Source organism: Mus caroli, unplaced genomic scaffold, assembly GCF_978045245.1.
Source record: "Mus caroli unplaced genomic scaffold, Mus_caroli_1 scaffold_18, whole genome shotgun sequence".
NCBI classification, from domain to species: domain Eukaryota; kingdom Metazoa; phylum Chordata; class Mammalia; order Rodentia; family Muridae; genus Mus; species Mus caroli.
Genome location: NW_028227273.1, coordinates 5,527,205 through 5,549,201, shown reverse-complemented (window position 1 = coordinate 5,549,201; position 21,997 = coordinate 5,527,205). Strand labels below are relative to the sequence as shown.

The 21,997-nt window shown below is 40.5% G+C and overlaps 1 protein-coding gene across 5 annotated transcripts in view; it reads right to left on the bottom strand.

The window, feature by feature from the left end:
- Fshr (follicle stimulating hormone receptor) overlaps positions 1-21,147 on the bottom strand; it is a 201,506-nt gene extending 180,359 nt beyond the window's left edge. For all 5 annotated transcript variants that reach the window (XM_021186441.2, XM_085832743.1, XM_021186442.2 and 2 more), the window contains exon 1: positions 20,937-21,147. In XM_021186441.2, coding sequence (XP_021042100.2) covers positions 20,937-21,088 — 152 coding nt within the window. In that variant the 5' untranslated portion in view covers positions 21,089-21,147. The remainder of the gene's footprint in view (positions 1-20,936) is intronic.
- Positions 21,148-21,997: the final 850 nt, after the last annotated feature.

Here is a 21,997-nt window from a genome sequence, read left to right as displayed (position 1 = left end):
TTGGGGGACACTTTCTATTTAATTGAAAATTACCAATTTACTTTCAAGTGTAAAAGGCTGGTTAACTCAATGTTTAAAACTCAAAGGTCATTCCTTCAGGCTCTGCTCTGAACTTTGTCTCTGTAACTCCCTCCATGGGTGTTTTGTTTCCCATTCTAAGAAGGAATGAAGTATCCACATTTTGGTCTTCCTTCTTCTTGCGTTTCATGTGTTTTGCAAATTGTATATATCAGATATCTTGGCCACCTATCCGTGAGTGCATATCAGGTGAGTTCTTTTGTGATTGGGTTACTTCGCTCAGGATGATATCCTCCAGAAACATCCACTTGCCTATGAATTTCATAAATTCATTCTTTTTAATAGCTGAGTATTACTCCATTGTGTAAATGTACCACATTTTCTCTATCCATTCTTCTGTTGAGGGACATCTGGGTTCTTTTCAGCTTTTGGCTATTATAAACAAGGCTGCTATGAAAATAGTGTCCTTCTTACCGGTTGGAACATCGTCTGGGTATATGGACCAGGAATGGGAGTGGGTGAGTTGGGGAGCAGGATAGGGGATTTTTGGAGGGGAATCTGGGAAAGGAGATAACATTTTTAATGTAAATAAAGAAAATATCTAAGAAAAAAAGAAAAATAAAACTCAAAGGTTTATCCAAAAGTAATCTTTATTTCAGAAACCTGTGGCTTTATATTTGAAGACTTTCTAGGTAGAATATAATCTCAGCCAGTCTTATAGGGAGTTGAAAGAGATGAATGAAAAATTAATTCTATATTGAAAGATATGTGGTAAATCAAGTCATTGGTACTTTTCAGTTACAAACCTAAGCAAGACCTAACTTATAGGACTTAAGTCACAGGACTTAAAAAAAAGCATTTATTGCACTGTTGCATTTCTCTGAATCTTACCTTCATTCTATCTACACACGTCGCTGAAAATTGTTCAAAGAAAACCGCATTATTTTTCTCTGATGGACAATCAGAAAAAGATATGGAATAGAAATACTTCAGGTTCTCCCATTTCTACTCTAGGAGATTTCTGGGAACAAAACTGATAATTCAGAGAGTATATTTCCTTCAGAGTAAAAACTGTTTAACCACATATTTCAGAAGAACTCTAGGTGAACAGTTCCTTACTAACAGATATTTAAATCTCTTTTTTTTTACTCAGCACATATCTCAACTTTTTATAAATGTATATTATAGTATTTAATATGTGTACTATTAAAAAGAATTTCAGGATGCTAATATTTTCCTGCCTATACTATATTTTTCACACAGTTAGCTGAAAATTCTTGATGTGTCATGTACCTGTGCTCATGGGTGCTTTTACTTTCTTTAGCTGCACTGAAATGGCATGTTCATAAAACTTTGTGCTTTGGCCCTCCTTAAAATGACTGTTCACATTGAAAGTTTTCATTAAACATGTTTTCTTTTTGCCTCAGTTTGGGTTGGAATATCGATATCTCTATCTATCTATCTATCTATCTATCTATCTATCTATCTATCTATCTATCTATGCCATATTTTGCAGTTGATAGAGCCATTACCATGGACCATACTAATGGTCAGGATATAGCTCTCATAGGTCTCACAAGTTCTGTGCCACTATTGCCCTAGTGTATTTCACAGGCAGGACACATTGTAGGTCAAAGGTTTTATGGCTGACTTGGTATTCACCTTTCTCTTTTCGTAGCCTGCAAAATACTTTCCTGCATCAAAGAGACTAGAATGTAGGGGTGAAGGCTCCATTTAGGCACCAGCTCAACTTCTCCATGTTTAGTGAGTATGGATAATGTCCATTGCAATGTGGCTGAGTTGTCAGTTTTCAGAGAACAAACCTTTGTCTTGGCATCAGCTTGGGTTATTTAGGGATTTCCAGGGAACCCCCTTGGTGTTACCAACTCAATTGAATGAAACCTAGTATCTCTTGTAGAAGCCTTGTTTGAATACAGGAGATGACTGTATACATATTGGGGCTCTGTATCCCTCATCGTTAGGAGTTCTCCTTTGGATCATCTTTAGGAAATAGTCAACCAAGGTCTTATTTGACTTAATATCTACTGCACAAGAAGTATCCCACATCTGACACTGCTTGGGGAACCAAGAACTAGAGACTAAATAGGCAAGAGACATAAAGTAAAATCAAGCACTGCTATATTTAAAAAAAACAATGAAATGACCCCTAGTGATATTCTGCCATATTCATAGATCAGTGCTATATCCAATCATCATTAAGCAGAAGATGGGACAGATGCAGAGACCCACAGCCAGAAGTTATGCAGACAGAGCCTAAACTGGAGGTCTCCATCAAATGCTAACCCTCAGAGTTGTGGAAGAGGAGGTATGCAGATTGTGAGAGTCAGAGAGGATGGAGGACACCAGGAGAACCAGGCCCTCTAAGTTAATTATGCAAAGTGCATATGAACTTACAGAGACTAAAGCAGCAAGCACTGGTCCCACATAGTTCTGCACCAGGTCCTCTACACATATACGATAGCTATTAGCCGAGTATTGTTATACAACTCCTGACTTTTGAATGAGTGGTTCTCTGAATCTTTTACCAGCTTTTGGGACCTTTCCCCTCCCTTTCTCAGTGTTCAACTTTCATATGAAAGCTATTGTTTCATCTTGAATTGTGTTTTGTTTGTTTGTTATTTATTAGAAGCCTGTTCTTTTCTAGTGAGTGACAGGAGGGTGTAGATCCAGAGGGGATAGGAGGTAGGGAGCAACTGGCAGGAGTAGAGGGAAGGGAAACTATAATCAGGATATATTATATGAGAAAAGAATCTGTTTTTATTTTCTAAAAAGAGGAAAGAATTTTCTCCACCACAAGGTAATCATTAAAATTGAAGTGGTGCTTTCATCCAAAATTTTAAATATGACATTTGAAAGCAGAATATGTAAAGAAAATCATCCTTTAAAATGCTTTCTGATTCATGAATAACATATGTATGCATTTATAAGTACATGAAAATATCTATAACTATATCTTTTAATATATGTGCATATTTGTTTAATAATCATAATTCATGACACTATTGGTATATCTATTATGTGTGCTCTGTGTTATTGTATTGTGTTCTATATACATATATGCGTATATATGTATATACACACACATATATATATGCTTTTCTATACTGATAGAATTAAAAAGTTAAGAGTAAATAGGAAAAAAAGAGCCTATATGTCCTGAATTATTTAAAACTATTAATGAACATAGAAATACTAAAGTCAAACATTGGATTAATAATTTGGTTGTGATAATGTTTTATTTCCATTTGGCTTGCCCAACTGCTCTCTTGTTCAGAGGCACACCAGGAATATCACATAAGATTGATCTTGGTTCCTCACTGTTTGTTTCTGTCAAAACCCATACCTACTTTTTTCCCCTTGATTAGCAAAATGTATGATAATTCTGTGCAACACACACACACACTCGCACACACACAAACACATGTTATTTGAACCAAGAACACTGCTTCCCTCCACTTCCTACCTTAGAAATTCAGGGGTAGATCCAATTTGCAAAACACAAGAAAATAAATAAGAAGGAAGACCAATGCATGAATACTTCATTCCTCTTAGAATAGGGAACAAAATACCCATGGAAGTAGTTACAGAGACAAAGTTTGGAGCTGAGACAAAAGGATGGACCACCCAGAGACTGCCCCACCCGGGGATCCATCCCATAATTAGCCACCAAACACAGACACTATTGCATATGCCAACAAGATTTTGCTGAAAGGACCCTGATATAGCTGTCTCTTGTGAGGCTATGCTAGTGCCTGGCAAATACAGAAGTGGATTCTCACAGTCATCTATTGGATGGTACACAGGGTCCCCAATGGAGGAGCTAGAGAAAGTACCCAAAGAGGTGAAGGGTCTGCAACCCTATAGGTGGAACAACAACATGAACTAACCAGTACCCCCCAGAGCTTGTGTCTCTATCTGCATATGTATCAGAAGATGACCTAGTTGGCCATCATTGGGAAGAGAGGCCCCTTGGTCTTGCAAACTTTATATGCCCCAGTACAGGGGAACACCAGGGCCAAGAATTGTGAGTGGGTGGGTAGGGGAGCAGGGTTGGGGGAGGGTATAGGGGACTTTTGAGATATCATTTGAAATTTAAATTAAGAAAATATCTAATAAAAAATTGGAAAAAAAAGGAAAGAAATGCAGGGAGTCCACTCTAGATATGGCTTCCCTCTGTCTAACTCCAAGCTGAAGTTGTAGAACATTAGCGCTTCTCACAATGCTGCCAACCTCCTGTTGCTGATGTTGTTGGGGCAACTTTTACTCAGTTATAACTTGAGCATTGCCCAAGAGTAGTGGAACCTTACGTTTGGCACAGTCCAGGGGGTAGTGTTCCATGCTAGAAAATTAAAGGAAATTAAATCTTAAATCAGCATCTTCCCTATACTGTGCAGCACTAGAGTGCCAGAATAGTAGAATCAGAAAAAATTTTCATTTAGTTCCATGCGTTCTTTTGCAATTCAAATGTAGGGTGAAAGATTTTGCAGGAGGTTCTGTGCAAGCAAGATAGGTGAAAGGAGCCAATCTAGGTTCTAAGCAAATAGCCATCTCTGCACTCTGAAATGACTTCTTAGAAGAAATCTTACTTGGAAGAATTTGTTTGTAGAGAAATTCATTCCCCAGAGAATTGCTGCAAGTATTCAGTCTGTCTACAGCTTGTGAAGTTTAACAGCTTAAATGAAACTTGAAATTACTAAGAGTTCATTTGATTCTACCTACATGCAAGACCAGAATAGAGAAACCTACAGACAGACAGACAAGCTAGTCTAGTGTGGGCTGAGTGTGCAGAAGGATTGGCTGGATGATAACTATGCTTTAGAGTGTAGAGAACTAAATCACTGGTAAAACTTGCCTGGGACACCAGTAGTACTGGGATTGAGTTAAGTGCTAGCTATATTCTGTGTAAACTTCATCTGAGAGCTTTCTTTCAAAAAATTATGCAATGTTGACACAGTATGATAATGGAATGCTAATTGTACACAATATCTATAAGGTGTCTTCTTGATTTGGGGATGAGAGGGCTACAAGTTGTAGAAGGAGACTCTTTTGTGTGGGATGGCAGGTATGTTTTATCTCCACTAAGTCTTTCACAGAAGTTTGGGTATAGCACACATAAAGGCTTTGTCTTGGTGAATGAGGATCTATGTACAGCATGCCTGTAGTGACCTGCCTAACCTCAGATAAGTCATCTCATTGAATGGGGCTTTATTTTTTCAATCTTCAAACAAGGAGAGGGAAGTTCACATGCAGACTCATGTTCAGCTAGTGGAAAATCTGTGATTTGTGAAACAGAGTGGGTTTGTAAAAGAAAAGACCTGTCCCCACATAGAATTTAAAAGGGATTTTTGGATGTTGGGCATAGCAAATCCTATAATTCCAGTATTCAGGAGGATTGTGGCAAGGATGAGTCCAGTGTGTGCTATATTGAGAGTCCTAAGCAAGTATAGGGTAAGAGAGAGACCATGTCTCAATAAAGAAGTGAGAAAATTTGAAGCAACCACCCCCCAAAAAATAGGTGAGGGAGGACTGGTTCCAGTACCTGCTTAGTATTATGCACATCACTTTTCATATTGTTCTTCCTCCTTATGATTTTTTCCCTTCCTCTTACAGTTTACCTTCTAGTTTTATGACCTAAACACACATCTGCAGGTATACTCACACAAACACACTCACTCAATGTGTGCATGTGCACACATCTTTAACAAACATTTTGTGACTAATTATACATATTAATAAAATTTGTTGCGATATTTACACACGTGTATGGTGTCAATTGATAAAATCCCTTTATGTGTCATGATTGCTTCACATACTTTCCATCTCTCTTTGAAATTGATGTTTAAGTTAGTATATAAAAATGCAAAGCAATGGACTTCATTAAGGCATTTGCAGGTATAGGTTGCTTTTATCAGTCTCTGTTCCTTCTCCTGTGTTCTGTTTTATGATCTCCTCAGGGTGGTCTGCTTCCAGCTCCCCAGTAGTGCTCCCATGTAATATATAGCCCATTATTTGCTCTTGCCCTATCTTCTGCCTTAAGATCTCTTATTCTTCTCTCATGGTCCTCTTTCTAATGTCATGACATATGCCATATCTATCTATCTATCTATCTATCTATCTATCTATCTATCTATCTATCTATCTATCTATCTATCATCTTTCTTTCTTTCTACATGCATATATATATATATTCTAGGATATGCACATATGATTAAATATTTTTTCTGACTCTGCCTTAGTTTGTTTGACAGTATGATTTCCAGTTCCATATGCATTTCCCAATACATGATAATGTTTTTCTTTATGAATGAATAAAATCCCATTGTGTAGATGTACCAGTGTTTCTTTTAGCCATTCGTATGTGAATGGACATCTAGTCTGATGCCCCATCCTGACTATTGTGGATAGTGATGCAATAACCTGAATCTTTGTACAACGATCTTTGTAGCAGGAGTCTGAGGTCTTTGGTATATTCCCAGATGGGAGAGTTGGGTCAGGTGGTCTTCTACTTTTAGTTCTTTGAGAAACCCCCATACTGATTTCCATAGTGGCTGCCATCAGTTTACATTGCCCCTACAGACTACCTTTCTCAAGTCCTCAGTTCCTCAGAAGACATATGGAAGCTCATTTTGCCAAGCATATTCTTGGTTAACTACATCACTATCCCAGCTTCTTATGGGTTATCTGAGTTAGACTTCCTTTGAGAGCTCCTAGTTTATTATGTGCATTTGAATGCCTACAATTGGAGGCATAGCATGCAGCATATTCACCAACCTGGTTTTAGAGAAACTCCAACTCCAACGAATTTATTTTCTGTATAGTGTCTCCTGAAACTAGGGCTGTGAGGAGCACACTATTAGAAAAATCATAAATAGTTGGATTTTAACAGGTCGTAATCATACATGACTATCATTTCAGCTCTTGGAAGGTTGAGACAGGAGATATATATTGGATATTAGAGGCCAACATGGGCTATGTATCAAATAACAGGTCAGCCAGTTTGGACTAAATAACAAGACTATGTCTTAAAACTAACAGATAAAAAATGTTTGTGTGTTGAGCCTTATAAGTTTTTTCATGTTTAGCCTGGGGAGGTAGCTTAGCTGGTAAAACGTTTGCTGCATAAGCATGATGCTCTGAGTTCAGTCTCTAGAACCCATATATGGCCTGGATTTAGAATCTGAGAACAGGGAAGGCAGACATGGATGGGTCTCTGAGAATTGCTGGCAGGGACTATCAGGCATGAGGAAATTCTTACCATCACATAACTTCAGTTACAGTTTCTAGAGGTAGGGCTAGTGGGAGACAAGGGGAAAATGAAACACTTAAATTACAATGAGTTTATAGAAAAGAATGAGAATCACAGGCCAGAAAAGTATGAGATGCAACTGTGATGGAGTGTCAAGAAAGATCCTTTGGATCCTATAATTAGCCTCCAAACGATGACACCATTGCATACACTAGCAAGCATTTGCTGAAAGGACCCTGATATAGCTGTCTCTTGTGAGACTAGGCCAGGGCGTAGCAAACACATAAGTGGATGCTCACAGTCAGCTATTGGATGGATCACAGGGCCCACAATGGAGGAGCTAGAGAAAGTATCCAAGGAGCTAAAGGGGTCTGCAACCCTATAGGTGCAACAACATTATGAACTAACCAGTACCCTGGAGCTCTTGACTCTAGCTGCATATGTATCAAAAGATGGCCTAGTTGACCATCACTGAAAAGAGGGGCCCATTGGACATGCAAACTTTATATGCCCCAGTACAGGGGAACGCCAGGGCCAAAAAGTGGGAATGGGCGGGTAGAGGAGTGTGTGTGGGGGGGGTGAGGGTATGGGGGACTTTTGGGATAGCATTGGAAATGTAATAAAAAAAAAAGAGAAAGAAATATCCTTTGGGGCAGTGGTTCTCAACCTGTGGGTCATGACACTTTGGGAGATATAATGACCCTTTTGTGAGGGTCACATATCAGATATCCTTCATAACAGATAGTTACACCATAATTCATAGCAGTAAGAAAATTCTAGTTATGGAGTGGCACTGATATAATTTTACGGTTTGTGTCACCACTTCATGAGGAGCTGTATTAAAGGGTCACAGCATTAGAAAAGTTGAGAACCACTGCCTTAGGGGGTGGCATTTGGGTACAGCTGGAAGATGAGAAATTGCCAAGAAGATCAGCAAAAGCATTCTAGGTAGAGAAAAAGGGAAGGGAAAGAGCTGAAGTGAAAACATTTGCACTCAGAGTGGATCTAGGCTGACTGGAATTCGGTGGTGATGGGGAAGCAGTGCGTGATGGGTATCATGTTACTGAAGACAAAGTCTGGCCAGGGGTGGCTTTGTACTCATGGCAAAGAATATGATCTTTACAAGAGAAAGAATTTTGTATTCTTCCTTCAGTTGGTGCTCCAGCAAGTATAGTCATACTAGTCATAGTCAGATGTCGTGAAATGTGGGCTGAATAAATCTCACTCTAAGGGAGCTTTTTTTTTGCTGTCACACTGGAGATAGATTCACTGGAACCAGAATATGGAGAGTTGTGGGGGCTTTTTCTGTAGCACTGATGAAAGAGATAATAGCTGGAGCTATGGTGGTGGTGTCAGTATGGAGAAGTGAAGACCTCATATTCACACTCCAGGGTCTAAATCCCTACTACCAGGTGATGGGATAATTTGGAGGTTTGACCTTGGTGACACAGGGAGAGGTGGGGATCTTGGTAGAAGGAGGTTAATTGTACTTTTTTGAACTTGTTCATTTTGCAACTCTAAGTAGGGATCCAAGTAAAGGTGTCCAGGCTTTAGTTGGGCATTCCATGCTTGGGGCTCCATGAAGCAGCTGACGATGGCACAATGTATGTATTATGTGACTCTACAGACTGGATGAGCTGATCGTAGAGAATGCAGATCACAGCAGAGCTGGTCCAGAATTAAAAAAAAAAAACAAAAACATGTGTATCCTAGTATCTGAGGTTGGGCATCAGTGCAGAACTTGGCAGAGAAGATTAAAGTTTGGCCTGAGATGTAAGGGAAGCTCGAGCATGGAGTCAGAAGAAAGCAGCATGAGCAGGTGTTGGCCAGTTCTGTGGAGTCCTCAAAGGCCTTGTAACCCATGGACAGGGAAGCAGTCTTCATATCTGCTATTTGAGTTTGAGGGCAATCCTCTGGTACTGGACTTTTTTTTTCTATTTGGAAATATAAACAAAGAAAATATCTAATAAAAATTAGAACTCAAAAAATAATTAAATCACTGTATTAAAAAGTACTAAGAATAAATTACCAGTAACTCTGGGAAGAGGTGGAAACAAGGTGAGCTGGATAAAGATTGGCAGTTTAAGATGCCAGGTATGGCGGTACACATCTTTAATCCCAGCTTTCAGATTGTAGAGGCAGGAGGACTCTGAAGTTGAGGCCAGCATGTTTTACATAGAGAGTTCTAGGCCAGCCAGGCCTACATAGTGAGATCATGTCTCAAATCCCTTCCCACCGTAAATAAATAAATAAATAAATAAATAAATAAATAAATAAATAGGCAGCTAGAAGCTAGACACACTATTGAGAGTTGTTAGGTAAGAGCCCTTACCCACATTAGCAAAACATCTAAGTTGTATTTATTCATGTGTCATCTTCATATACGTGTGTGTGTGTGTGTGTGTGTGTGTGTGTGTGTGTGTGTTTGTGTGTGTAGTACTGAGGAATGAGCCAGACTCTCCTTAATATTAAGCAAGTGCTCTGCCATTGAGCTGTATAATCCAATTCTTTAGATTAGGAAAAAACCAAAATAAACAACCAACCAAACCAAACCAAACCAAACCAAACCAAACCAAACCAAACCAAACCAAACCAAACCAAACCAAACCAAAACAAAACAAAACAAAACAAAACAAAACTGAGACTGAAGCTCTAAGCTAGCCAGGCTGGCAATCCTGCCTCAACCTCCCAAGTAGCTGAACTTAGGTACACAGGCCAGCAGCGCAGGTTCTGAAAATGCATTCTTCATCGATCATAAAGGGAGTCTGTGGATTTATAGGCACGAGGTACCAGTTATGAATGCAGATGCTGAGTTATTTCTCCCAGAGCCCTTACTCATCCATCAGGGTGCCAAAATGCTGACAACAAAAGCTTCATCCTCCTGCAGGAATCTGAAAGATTTTCTTCAGGGAACATGACCTGCCTGAGTCCAGATCCAAGATTTGATGACCCAGCTAGGTCTTCTGCTGTGATTATTACAGTGTTCGCCACTGTTGTTATTTTCTCTTAGGAATCTTCCCCGAGTGATCTACTCCCAAGAGTTGTTCTATGAGCTTTCTATCTGGCTATCAGAACTGTTTGTTCTTCTTCCACTTGTTTCTAGTGTTTGTTTGGGGGAATGAGATGCCTTTCTAAGACTGTGTGTTCCTCTCGAAGGAACTCAGGCATTTCTCATGCTCAGGGGTATGATAAGCACTGTGGCTACTATAGGCAGGATTCCAGATGACCTCTCAACTGTCTGTCACAATACTCATATTTTTTGTTGCTGTCTCAGTTTTATAACCTAAGCCAGTATTTCTTATTGCATGATTTTCTCCCTCTTTCAATATGTACATGAAGACAAATGCCACATTGTTTACCCACAAAGCATCTCCCTTCTCTGGTCTAAAACCAGCACACGCAGTTATATGGAAGTGGCAATCTCATGGAGTTGTCTGGGGATGGTTCAGGCAGTGGGCTGAAAAATGGAAAGTGATTGTTTTGTTTTGTATTTAATTTGTTCTTGTCTAAAGCTGACATAGCCACACAAAAGAGTTTAAAACCAAGAAGAAAAAAAGATTTCCTTAAGAGTTCAGGGTGCTCAGGGATCCTCTACTTATGTCCCTTTATAGTAGAAGGTGTATTGCTTTTGGAGGCTCATGGACTTTGTGAGGCAAGTCACTGAAATTTCCAACTCTGAAGAGAATGCATTAACTGCTGCTGCTGTTGCTGGTGGTGGTGGTGGTAGTAGTGGTGGTAGAGTTGCTGCTGCTGCTGGTGGTGGTGGTAATGCTGCTGCTGCTGATGGTGGTGGTTGTGATAGTGGTGGTGGTAGAGTTGCTGCTGCTGCTGCTGCTGGTGGTGGTGGTTGTGATAGTGATGGTGGTAGAGCTGCTGCTGTTGCTGCTGGTGGTGGTTGTGCTAGTGGTGGTGGTAGAGCTGCTGCTGCTGCTGCTGCTGCTGCTGCTGGTGGTGGTAGAGCTGCTGCTGCTGCTGTTGCTGGTGGTGGTGGTGGTGGTAGAGCTGCTGCTGCTGCTGTTGCTGGTGGTGGTGGTGGTGGTAGAGCTGCTGCTGCTGCTGTTGCTGGTCCTAGCTAGTGGTGCTATTGCTGTGATGCTGCTGGAAATGGTTGGGTGGATCTGGCAAACATATCATACTAATAGACAAAATTTTACCCAACAAACACAAGACACCATTTAGGAACACAGTAGCTTTGGAGAAAATTAAGAATTTGGAGAAATAAATACAACAGCCTAGTCTTTCTTACTTGCTCTTTCCAAGATGTATGTCAGTCATTCATATCCAAGCTCAGAAGATCCAACCTTGCCATTTTCATAATTTGAAAACTTAAAGTCAAATTTTTCATATTTGAAAAGTGGCCCAACATAGCTTCTGAAATCAACCGTAGGGTGGTCAACAAGAAAGATGTAGACAGACTGATGTGTCTTCCTTAACTTTATTTCAGTGTGAGGCAACAGCCCCGTTCTCACTCAGTTACACTGGTATCCTTTTATTCTAGCTCTCATAAGATGTCCTTTATATTATATAACCAACATGCAATAAACCATCATGTTGGTGGTCTTCATAAGGTTTATTCTTTAGGGAGTTGTTTGTTGTGAGTAGGAATAAGGAAAACTGCGGTTGTTGTTACTTGATGCTTTTTTTTTGCAACTTCATAGGAAGAGGAACATTGTCCTTGACAAGTGTCTTGCACATATATAATCAATAAGTGCTTATAGTTAAAAGAACATGTTTTGAAAAATGAGCCACTTCCCCGTGGTCTCAAAATGGAATAGTATTGGAATAGAAGAATATATTTAGATGAGAGGAAATATTTGTGTTTAGGTAGGGAAATAGAAGATATATCTGGGAGGTAGGGCTGTGATAATAGTGTGTACCTAACAAGGTTGAGGTCAGAAAGGACAAGGAAAGACACAGTACTGTTGACTTGATGCCAGAATACATCTGGCTTTTTGTCCTGAATCTGAGAGTTGGATCACAGAGGGTAACAAGTCAGGACAAGAGCTAAGCACAGGGATCCAAAAGAGTAGGGGCAGAAGGCTCAGAGGATAACTGACAGACTGAGCATGAGGTAAAAGGAAAAACAAGTATGGGCCATGCTATCTTCTAGGGGTGAGATCCTGCCTTTCTGAGACCAGTCTCAAATACTTTCATAGCATGTAATGTTACTCCTGACACTTTGGAACTCCAGAATGTGACCCTTCGGTATCAGGAACCTCTCTTTCCTACTGCTGTTGTCCTCCAAGTGGGTTTTAGAGGGGCAGCATGCTCAGCAATCTCGCAGCTTTGTTTATTTAGGCACAAAGCCACTGCCAGGGCTGAGATTCTTAGCAAGTTCTTGTTCAAAATTCCTGTCAATCTATAACAAGAATTTAGGTCTTATAATCTGTCTGTACATAGATTCTCCACACTGCTTTTCACACAACAAAACTGTGCATTAAGCCCAAGGGAATCCTCAGCTATTTAATCCAACAACTAGAATTATTATTCAAATGTTGGAATCTGAGACCTAAGGAAATCCAATAATAGGCTTGCCTATTATTTGCCTGGATGGTATTCATAAAATGAAAGCACTCAGAATCAAAGGAACCAGAATCCTTCTAGTTCCATCTAACAACCTACATAAGAATTTTCTCCATGGTATCTTCAGTCAGTTGATTTTTCTGTTTCTTTGAGGCTTAATTGAGCATATGGGGCCTCTAATTTGTAAAGGTTTTCATCAAGTGGGACATTATGGAGCTATACATTTATTGCAATTGTTGAAATAGGACTCGATATAAGAGCTCTATGTTGTTGTTTGATGAAAAAGTTTGAGAGAACAGATGAGGGAGAATAAACTCAAACCACTCATAAGGCTAAAAATTTAATTGGGTTCCAGTCCAGGGCTTGGTTTTCATATTTTATATATATATATATGTATATATACATATATATATATATATATATATATATATATATATATATATATATATATATATATATGAGTTTCAGATCAGTGGCATATTCCATATGAAAGAACAAGGTAATGGCATGTCCAGGTCAGAAACAGAAAGCATGGTTTCAGATATTTCAAGGAGAGGTCAGAGCAGAAACAAACATCCAAATCTCATTATAATCAGATCCTAGGCAATTAAAAATAATTACTAAACTTGATAAACAAATTCAGTGAAGTAGCTGGATATAACATTAACTCAAACAAATCAGTGGCCTTTCTGTACACAAAGGATAAACAGGCTGAGAAAGAAATTAGAGAAACAGCACCCTTCAAAATAGTCGCAAATAATATAAAATACCTTGATGTGACTCTAACTAAGGAAGTGATAGATCTGTATGATAAGAAATTCAAGTCTCTGAGGAAAGAAATTGAAGAAGATCTCAGAAGATGGAAAGATCTCCCATGCTCATGGATTGGCAGGATTAATATAGTAAAAATGGCTGTCTTGCTGAGAGCAATCTACAGATTCAATGCAATCCCCATCAAAATTCCAACTCATTTCTTCACAGAGTTAGAAAAGTCAATTTCAAAATTCATCTGGAATAACGAAATTCCTAGGATGGCAAAAACTATTTTCAACAATAAAAGAACCTCTGGTAGAATCACCATCCCTGACCTCAAGTTGTACTACAGAGCAATTGTGATAAAAACTGCATGTTACTGGTACAGTGACAGATAGGTAGATCAATGTAATAGAATTGAAGACCTGGAAATGAACCCACACACCTATGGTCACTTGATCATTGACAAAGGAGCTAAAGCCATCCAGTGGAAAGAAGACAGCATCTTCAACAAATAGTGCTGGCTCAGCTGGCGGTTACCATATAGAATAATGTGAATTGATCCGTTCTTATCTTGTTGTACAAAGCTCAAGTCTAAGTGGATCAGAGAACTCCACACAAAACCAGAGACCCTGAAACTTTTAGAGGAGAAAATGGGGAAGAACCTTGAAGATATGGGAACAGGGGAAAGATTTCTAAAGAGAACAGCAATGGCTTGTGCTGTAAGATCAAGAATTGACAAACAGGAGCTCCTAAAATTGCAAAGCTTCTGTAAGGCAAAGGACACTGTCAATAAGACCAAAAGGCAACCAACAGATTGGGAAAAGATCTTTACCAGTCCTAAATCTGTTAGGGGGCTAATATCCAATATATATAAAGAACTCAAGAAGTTGGACTCCAGAAAACCAAATATCCCTATTAAAAATGGGGGTACCGAGCTAAACAAAGAATTCTCAACTGAGGAATACCAAATGGCTGAGAAGCACCTAAAAACTGTTGAATATCCTTAGTAGTCTGGGAAATCCAAATCAAAACAACCCTGAGATTCCACCTCACACCAGAATTGCTAGGATCAAAAACTCAGGTGACAGCAGATGATGGCGTGGATGTGGAGAAAGAGGAACACTCCTCCATTGCTGGTGGGACTGCAAGCTGGTACAACCACTCTGGAAATTAGTTTGGCGGTTCCTTAGAAAACTGGACTTAGTTCTAACAGAAGATCCAGCAATACCACTCCTGGGCAGAAGATGCTCCAACTTGTAATAAGGACACAGGCTCCACTATGTTCATTGCAGCCTTATTTATAGTAGCAAGAAGCTGGAAAGAACCCAGATGTTCCTCAACAGAGGAATGGATACAGAAAAGGTGGTATATTTACACAATGGAGTACTATGCAGCTATTAAAAACAATGAATTAATGAAATTTTTAGACAAATGGATGGATCTGGAGGATATCATCCTGAGTGAGGTAACCCAATCACAAAAGAACTCACATGATATGTACTCACTGATAAGTGGATATTAGCCCAGAAACTTAGAATACCCAAGATACAATTTGTAAAACTCAAGAAAAATGAAGACCAAAGTGTGGACACTTCGCTCCTTCTTAGAATGGGGAACAAAATACCAATAGAAGGAGTTACAGAGACAAAGTTCGGAGCAGATTCTAAAGGAATGACCATCCAGAGACTGCCCCACATGGGGATCCATCCCATAAACAACCACCAAACCCAGACACTATTGCAGATGCCAGCAAGAACTGCTGACAGGAGACTGATATAGCTGTCTCCTGAGAGGCTTGGCAAGCACCTAATACAGAAGTGGGTGCTCACAGTCATCGATTAGATGGTGTACGGGGTCCCCAATGAAGGAGCTATAGAAAGCACCCAAGGAGCTGAAGGGGTTTGCAGCCCCCTAGGATGAATAACAATATGAACTAACCAGTAAACCCCGAGCTCTCTGGGACTAAACCACCAATCAAAGAAAACACACAGAGGGACTTGTAGCTCTAGCTGCATATATAGCAGACAGAGGATGGCCTAGTCGGTCATCAATGGGAGGAGAGGCCCTTGGTCCTGTAAAGGTTCTATGTCCTAGTATAGGGGAATGCCTGGGCCAAGAAGTGGGAATGGGTGGGTTGTGGAGCAGGGGGAGTGAGGAGAGGATAGGGGATTTTGGGAGTGGAAACTAAGAAAGGGGATAACATTTGAAATGTAAATAAAAAAATCTAATAAAAACATTAACGAAAATAAAAAAAAAGAAAAGCCAGGAAAACAAGAACACCATCAAATCCTGTCATAGTTCACTGCAGGAGAGTGTAATAATCATCTTTTATAAAAATATTTTCTTCAATACCGAGTAGCAGAGCAAATAAACAGATGCAATTCTGCCTGATTTATTAAGTCACTGGTTCAACACATAATTGAAGATCCAGAATTCCCATTGCATTGGTTCAGACGCAAAGAGTAGCACAAGGGAAATTTTCGCTGCAGTTGGAAAAATAAGACACATATAAAAAATTAAACCCAAAGCAAGATTAAGTGTGAAATGAGCTGCATCCTGGTTCAGATGAAGGAAAGATTAACTAAAGACTGAGTAACCATAGATGATGTCAAGAAAGACGTTCATTGCCAGGGCGATCATGTTAACTATTGTGCATAGCAGGAGGCCAAGGAAGGGCAACAGAAGCACGATTCTTTATAAAGATAGACAGGTAGAGATGCAGTTTGTGACAAACCCTGCAGCCAATGCGTTTGTTCATCTACCAGAGAGTGAGGAGATATAAGCCAGTAAGTGAAGGGATTGAGCTATTGAATGAGGTTTTTTTTTTTTTTTAAATAATGCCTCATAACATGGTGATGATGGCTTTTTTTCAGATGAAATGGGCTGGCAATAAGCAGGCTGATTTGGAGAAAGAAGAGGATTTTAAGAGGAAGGGATAAATGAGGAAATAGAAAATCCTTGGAGGACTAGTCCTTCTGTCAGAGGATGAAGGTCATCACAATGGAAAGAGAACGCTTGCTATGAGAAGTAGAAAGATAGTTTGTAATTTTGAAACTTACGTGACTGTAAGAGGCTGTTTTTCTAGTGGTTACAGTCTATGTGTTAGAAGCACCTTAGTGATAAGAATAGACACCTTTAAACTGCCACTTCTTTGGCACAATACAATGGAAACCTACTCAAGGGATCATGTTTATTAGGACTGTGTCAGGAGCCAGGATTCCTGCTTCTCGTTAACACTAAGTAGGAATCATTTTAAGGCCACGAGCTATAAGTATTTTCTTTACCTCTTATTTTATCTATCTATCTATCTATCTATCTATCTATCTATCTATCTATCTATCTATTTATCTATCATCTATCTATCTATATTTTAGATAGATAGATTTATATTTTAGAAAAACCATTTTTTTTGTTTTTTAAGGTGATATAAAATTTAAATTTCAATGCACACAAAAAATGTTTTTGAGGACAATTTGATTCATGTACCTGTTGTTGGTGTCTGCTTTTACACTACCACACTTGAGTTGAATAGCTGGAAAGAGACTGAATGACTTCTAGTCCAAATTCTAAGAACAGAAAATTGGCATTCTTTCACAGAAGAAGAACAGAAAAATAGTCATTAGACGTGCATTGCCCACAACAGAGGCAGACTTAAATTTGGTTTAGTTTTTGTATGGAGGAGCTACATGGAGGTCTTTCCTGAAGCTGTCCAGTTTCTATGCTTTTGAAAAGCAACAGCAGTGCCACGTTTGCACCTCCATTGAGGACTTTTAGTGAAGCACTACACACAAAGCATAAAGCAAGCCACAGGAACCATTTGGAAAGTGGAATCCACTTGTGTGTCAGTGCACATCTGGTCCTTCTGCTGCTTACACCAGCATGGGCATGGTAGAGAGCAAGAAATGCTCAGAATGCCAAAGAAACAATTCACAAACCATATGAAGCTCAAGAAGAAGGAAGACCAAGTGTGATTGTTTCAGCCCTTCTTAGAAGGGAGAACAAAATACTCATGGGAGCTAGAGGGCTGGAGGGACTTGGGAGGAAGAAACAAGGAGGATTCGGGGCGGGGGAGAAAGGGGGTAGGATCAAGTATTCAAGGAAACAGGAATGGTATACAGAGGGTCAGGAATTTGAACAGAGGTGTATAGAAATGGGGTATGGGGAACTGGGGGTAGCTGACAGCAAGTCCCAGATGCCAGGAAAGCAAGAGGTTCCCAGTACCCAAATGGGATGAGATTAGCTGAAATGCCCAACAAAGGGGAAGAAGAATCCATATCCAGAGGTTAGGCAAAACCCTCAGTTGGGGGATGGGGCTACCACTCATCTCCAATATTTTTAGCCCAGAATTGCTCCTGTCTAACGGAAAAACAGAGACAAAGTGTGGAACAGAGACTGAAAGAAAGGCCATCCAGAGATCGCTCCACTTGTGAATTCACCCTATATACAGACACCAAACCCAGACACTATTGAGGATGCCAAGAAGTGCTTGCTGACAGGAGCCTGGTATAACTGTCTCCTGAGAGGCTTTGCCAGAGCCTGACAAATACAGAGGCAGATGCTAGCAGCCAACCATTAGACTGAACTCAGGGTCTCCAATGGAGGAGTTAGAGAAAGGACTGAAGGAGCTGACTGAAGGGGTTTGCAACCCATAGGAAGAACAATATCCACCAACCAGACTCTATTAAGGTTCTCTCAGGTTTTAGAGCTCCCAGGGACTAAACCACCAACCAAAGAGTACACAAGGAGGGACCCATGGCTCCAGCCACATATGTAGCAGAGGATAGCCTTGTTGAGCATCAGTGGGAGGAGAGGCCCTTGGTCCTGTTAAAGCTTGATGCGCCAATGTAAGGAAATGCTAGGGCAGGGTGGCAGAAGTAGGTGAGTGGGGTAGCACCCTCATAGAAGCAGGGTGAGGGGGGATGGGATAGGAGGTTTCTGGAGGGGAAATCAAGAAGGGGGATAACATTTGAACAGTAAATAAATGAAATATCCAATTACAAAATAAGAAATGAATAGAAAATGCTAAAAACTGGACAGGAAGGCTGGAGAAACACGTACTTGGAGAAACCCTGTTGCTTTCCTCCAGGTGAGCAGTACCCCTTTTCCATGCTGGTGGATTATTCCACTGTAGTCAGTGATGCTCACCTGGTCACCCCACCCTTCCCTGACATGACCATCACTAAGGTCATTACTCAAACCCAGGACCCTGCAAGGTGCAAGAGGGACACCAGGCTGAACCCTTGATTTCACCTCCTTGACAAAGGTCCACTTGATCCTAAGCCTATTCTTATACGAAAGCAGTAAAAAAATTACCACAATTGTTCTCTCACACAGAATGTCTGTTCTTGGCATTTTATCTTCTCTTTTGAGACACACACACACACACACACACACACACACACACAGGCACACACATGCACACATACACACACTTCTAGTAATTATCCCACTTTATTTTCTTTTTCACAGCGCACTTTGTCAAGAAGACTGCCAGGCTACACTTAGTTGATCTGATTAAGCCCTATGGGGAGGAAGAACTCTCCTTCACGTAATCCTCAGAGTTTCCAAACAACCACACTCATCCCTAGTTGGCAAAGCTGGTGGCAAGGAATGCCAAGTCAGCATCAATTTGTCTTTTAATTTCTATACATTTTTCTTTATTGTATATACATAATTAGAGCTATAAAGAGTCAAGAGTTTGGAATTTGTCTGCTGTTCTGTTTAAGGTTCTCTCAGTTTCTATAAAATCACAAGTCATGCTTGCTCCTTGGCTATGAAATGCTCTTGGACAGGAATGTATTTTATTCATTCATATGTTAGTGTGAGTTTTAAAAAGAAGCCATCGTGGGGTTCACTATGTATCACATACATATTTCCCCCCTCTCTCCTTTCTTTTATTCCTTCCTCCGTTTTTATTTCTCTTTCCCTCCCTTTTCTTTTTCTTGTTACCCAAGTTTTCACTGCAGACAAATCTATCTTCTTAGGAAGAAATTACAACCACTAGACAACCAGGCATGGGAGGGCGTCCGAGAGAGTAGTGGAACGCTACTCAACAATTACATATATAGGGAATATTTACTTCAAAACATGGATGCCACTGTTTGGCCCACAGAGTCACATGGGTGGCAATAGGGGGGCCACAAAGAGAGGTGAATCATTGAGGAGAGATAGGTAGGGATCTATATATACGGCACAGCCACCCAACCAAGCATTAATATTGCTTTGGAGGTAAAAGGCAGAGGCACCGGAAGGGTACTGCTTGAAGCACTCAGGTGCAGATAACTTGCGGCAGTTCAGGGTGCGTTGGCTTCTTTGTGTTTGGAGTAACCTCATACACTAGACTGGACTTGTGCACAGCACATTCTTCCCTATAATCTGGAAGTGCAGTCTCATCTGGGAAGTGGAGCCAAAATAAGCTGTGCAATGTTTTCCCTTCTGCGCAACTGCCCCTGCACAGTCACTGTTGACTTGAGAGGTCAACTGAGCATGCTAGGTTCCACACTTTCTCCTAAAGAGACAATCTAAGTAGCTCCGAGTGAAACCCCGAGGTTGTTTATCCTCTGAGTCATACTTGCACTTCTCAGGGAAGTGCTACCTGAACAATCAAAGAGCCAGGGTGGCAGAAGAGAACTTGCTGGGAGGGCAGGCCTCTGTATCATATCCTCTGGATCTCTTTTACCGCACTATGAGAGTTTGGAAACTTCTTTAGTGTGTGGCCACTAGATTCGAAATTGCAAAGGGAAGAGAAGTCCATCCCAGCTCTTGCCCAATTCTAGGAGAATTTATACTTCCTGTTTAAATAGCTGATCAAAATCTAAAGTTGGCATCACTTTCCCGGCTGTGTTCTTTCCCCCTCTTAGTCATTCTTCCTCAATCACACTCTCTCCGCTCTCCGCAGGCTCCCTTTCCCCAGTTAAGGAGAACCTCAGAACTCAGAACTATCTGCTGCTATATTCAATGCCACAGGTGCTCTCCCTGAGATCCTGTGTGTATAGATGGCCTCAGCCAGCGCTTCCTGCTTCTAAGTGTAGGTCTCCTAAGTTTTCTACTTCGCTTTCCCTTTTATTTTTCCAGCTTCTCTAGGGAGTGTGGACCCCAAGAGTAAATGTGTCCTCCAAACTACCCCCTCCCCTTTTCCCTGGGATTCAAGTTTCCACTATGGCCTTCCCTGACAAATGTCAATATAAACTCTCACCAACTGGCCCTGGAAAGCCACAGGACAGAAGTGTCTGTCTGGGGGAGTGTGCTCTATTGTAGCCTTTGGTTAGGACAGAAATATTTCAGTCCAGCAGATATCAGTCTATTAGAAAAATAATAATAGTACTCAATGCTCAAATGGGAGCCACACAGCTGTCCCCGCGACGATACTCACAGTTCAATGGCGTTCCGGGGGAGGTCGGGCGGAATCTCGGTCACCTTGCTATCTTGGCAGAGGAAGACCCTGTTAGAGCAATGACACAGCCAGTGATGACATCCAGATCCCGAGCCCAAAAATGCCAGCAAGGAGACCAGGAGCAAGGCCATGCTTATTTATCCATCCACTTGCTTTCTGCCTGCTCCAGCAGTGAAAACCTCCACGGATTCCCCAGGCTCCTCCACACACTGTCCGGATAAGAGAGATCTGCTTGGAGGACGGCAAAGTCACGTGACCCACTAAAGGATGCTTTTCTTTTTTTTCTTTTGTCGCTTCCAGGCAAGTAAAATTAATATGTGTCCGTAGTAACTATATGTATTAATATATGATTGAAATGTAATTAATATTCGTCAATAAGCATCTGTCTTATCCTTCAAGACCTATATTTTCTATTCCTCGACCCCAAAATGACAAAAAATAGAAACTTGGTGCATATTTAGAGATATCAGTATAATGGACTGATATCAGCATATTCACATTATTTTATGCATGGAGGTCCCTACTGGTCACTACTCTCTTCTCAGTGACACCAGTGCCCTTCCCTTTCCCGGCAAGTACATCCATATGACATATCTCTAATGTACTACTGACACGAAGGGGACAAAATTTACCTTTAGTATTTTGCGTTGCTGTTTTCCTGTGACCTATCTGTTATAAACCATATATCTGGGCTACAGTTAGCCTGTGATTAACAACATAAGCTAGTGTTAGCACTAAGCCGCTGTAGGTGGGTGGTCGGGTTCTCTGTGGAGACAATTCACTTCTGTGACCTCAGGCATGGGCTGTTTCTGGTCACAGGGTTCACCAGTCATGCGTAGTCTTTCTGGCATCTCTTGTTTTTCCTTTCCTAACTCTAAGAACTGTCCTTTCTTCCTATTTCAAGAGTTGGCACGAATAAATGTATCACATCTATACTTTTAATTTTAGAGATTTCCTGTGAGTGACGCTCTAGGTATTTGCAACAATGGCATTTTTAAATTTAGTAATAAAGGGTTTGAGGAATATTTAACAAAAGTGAA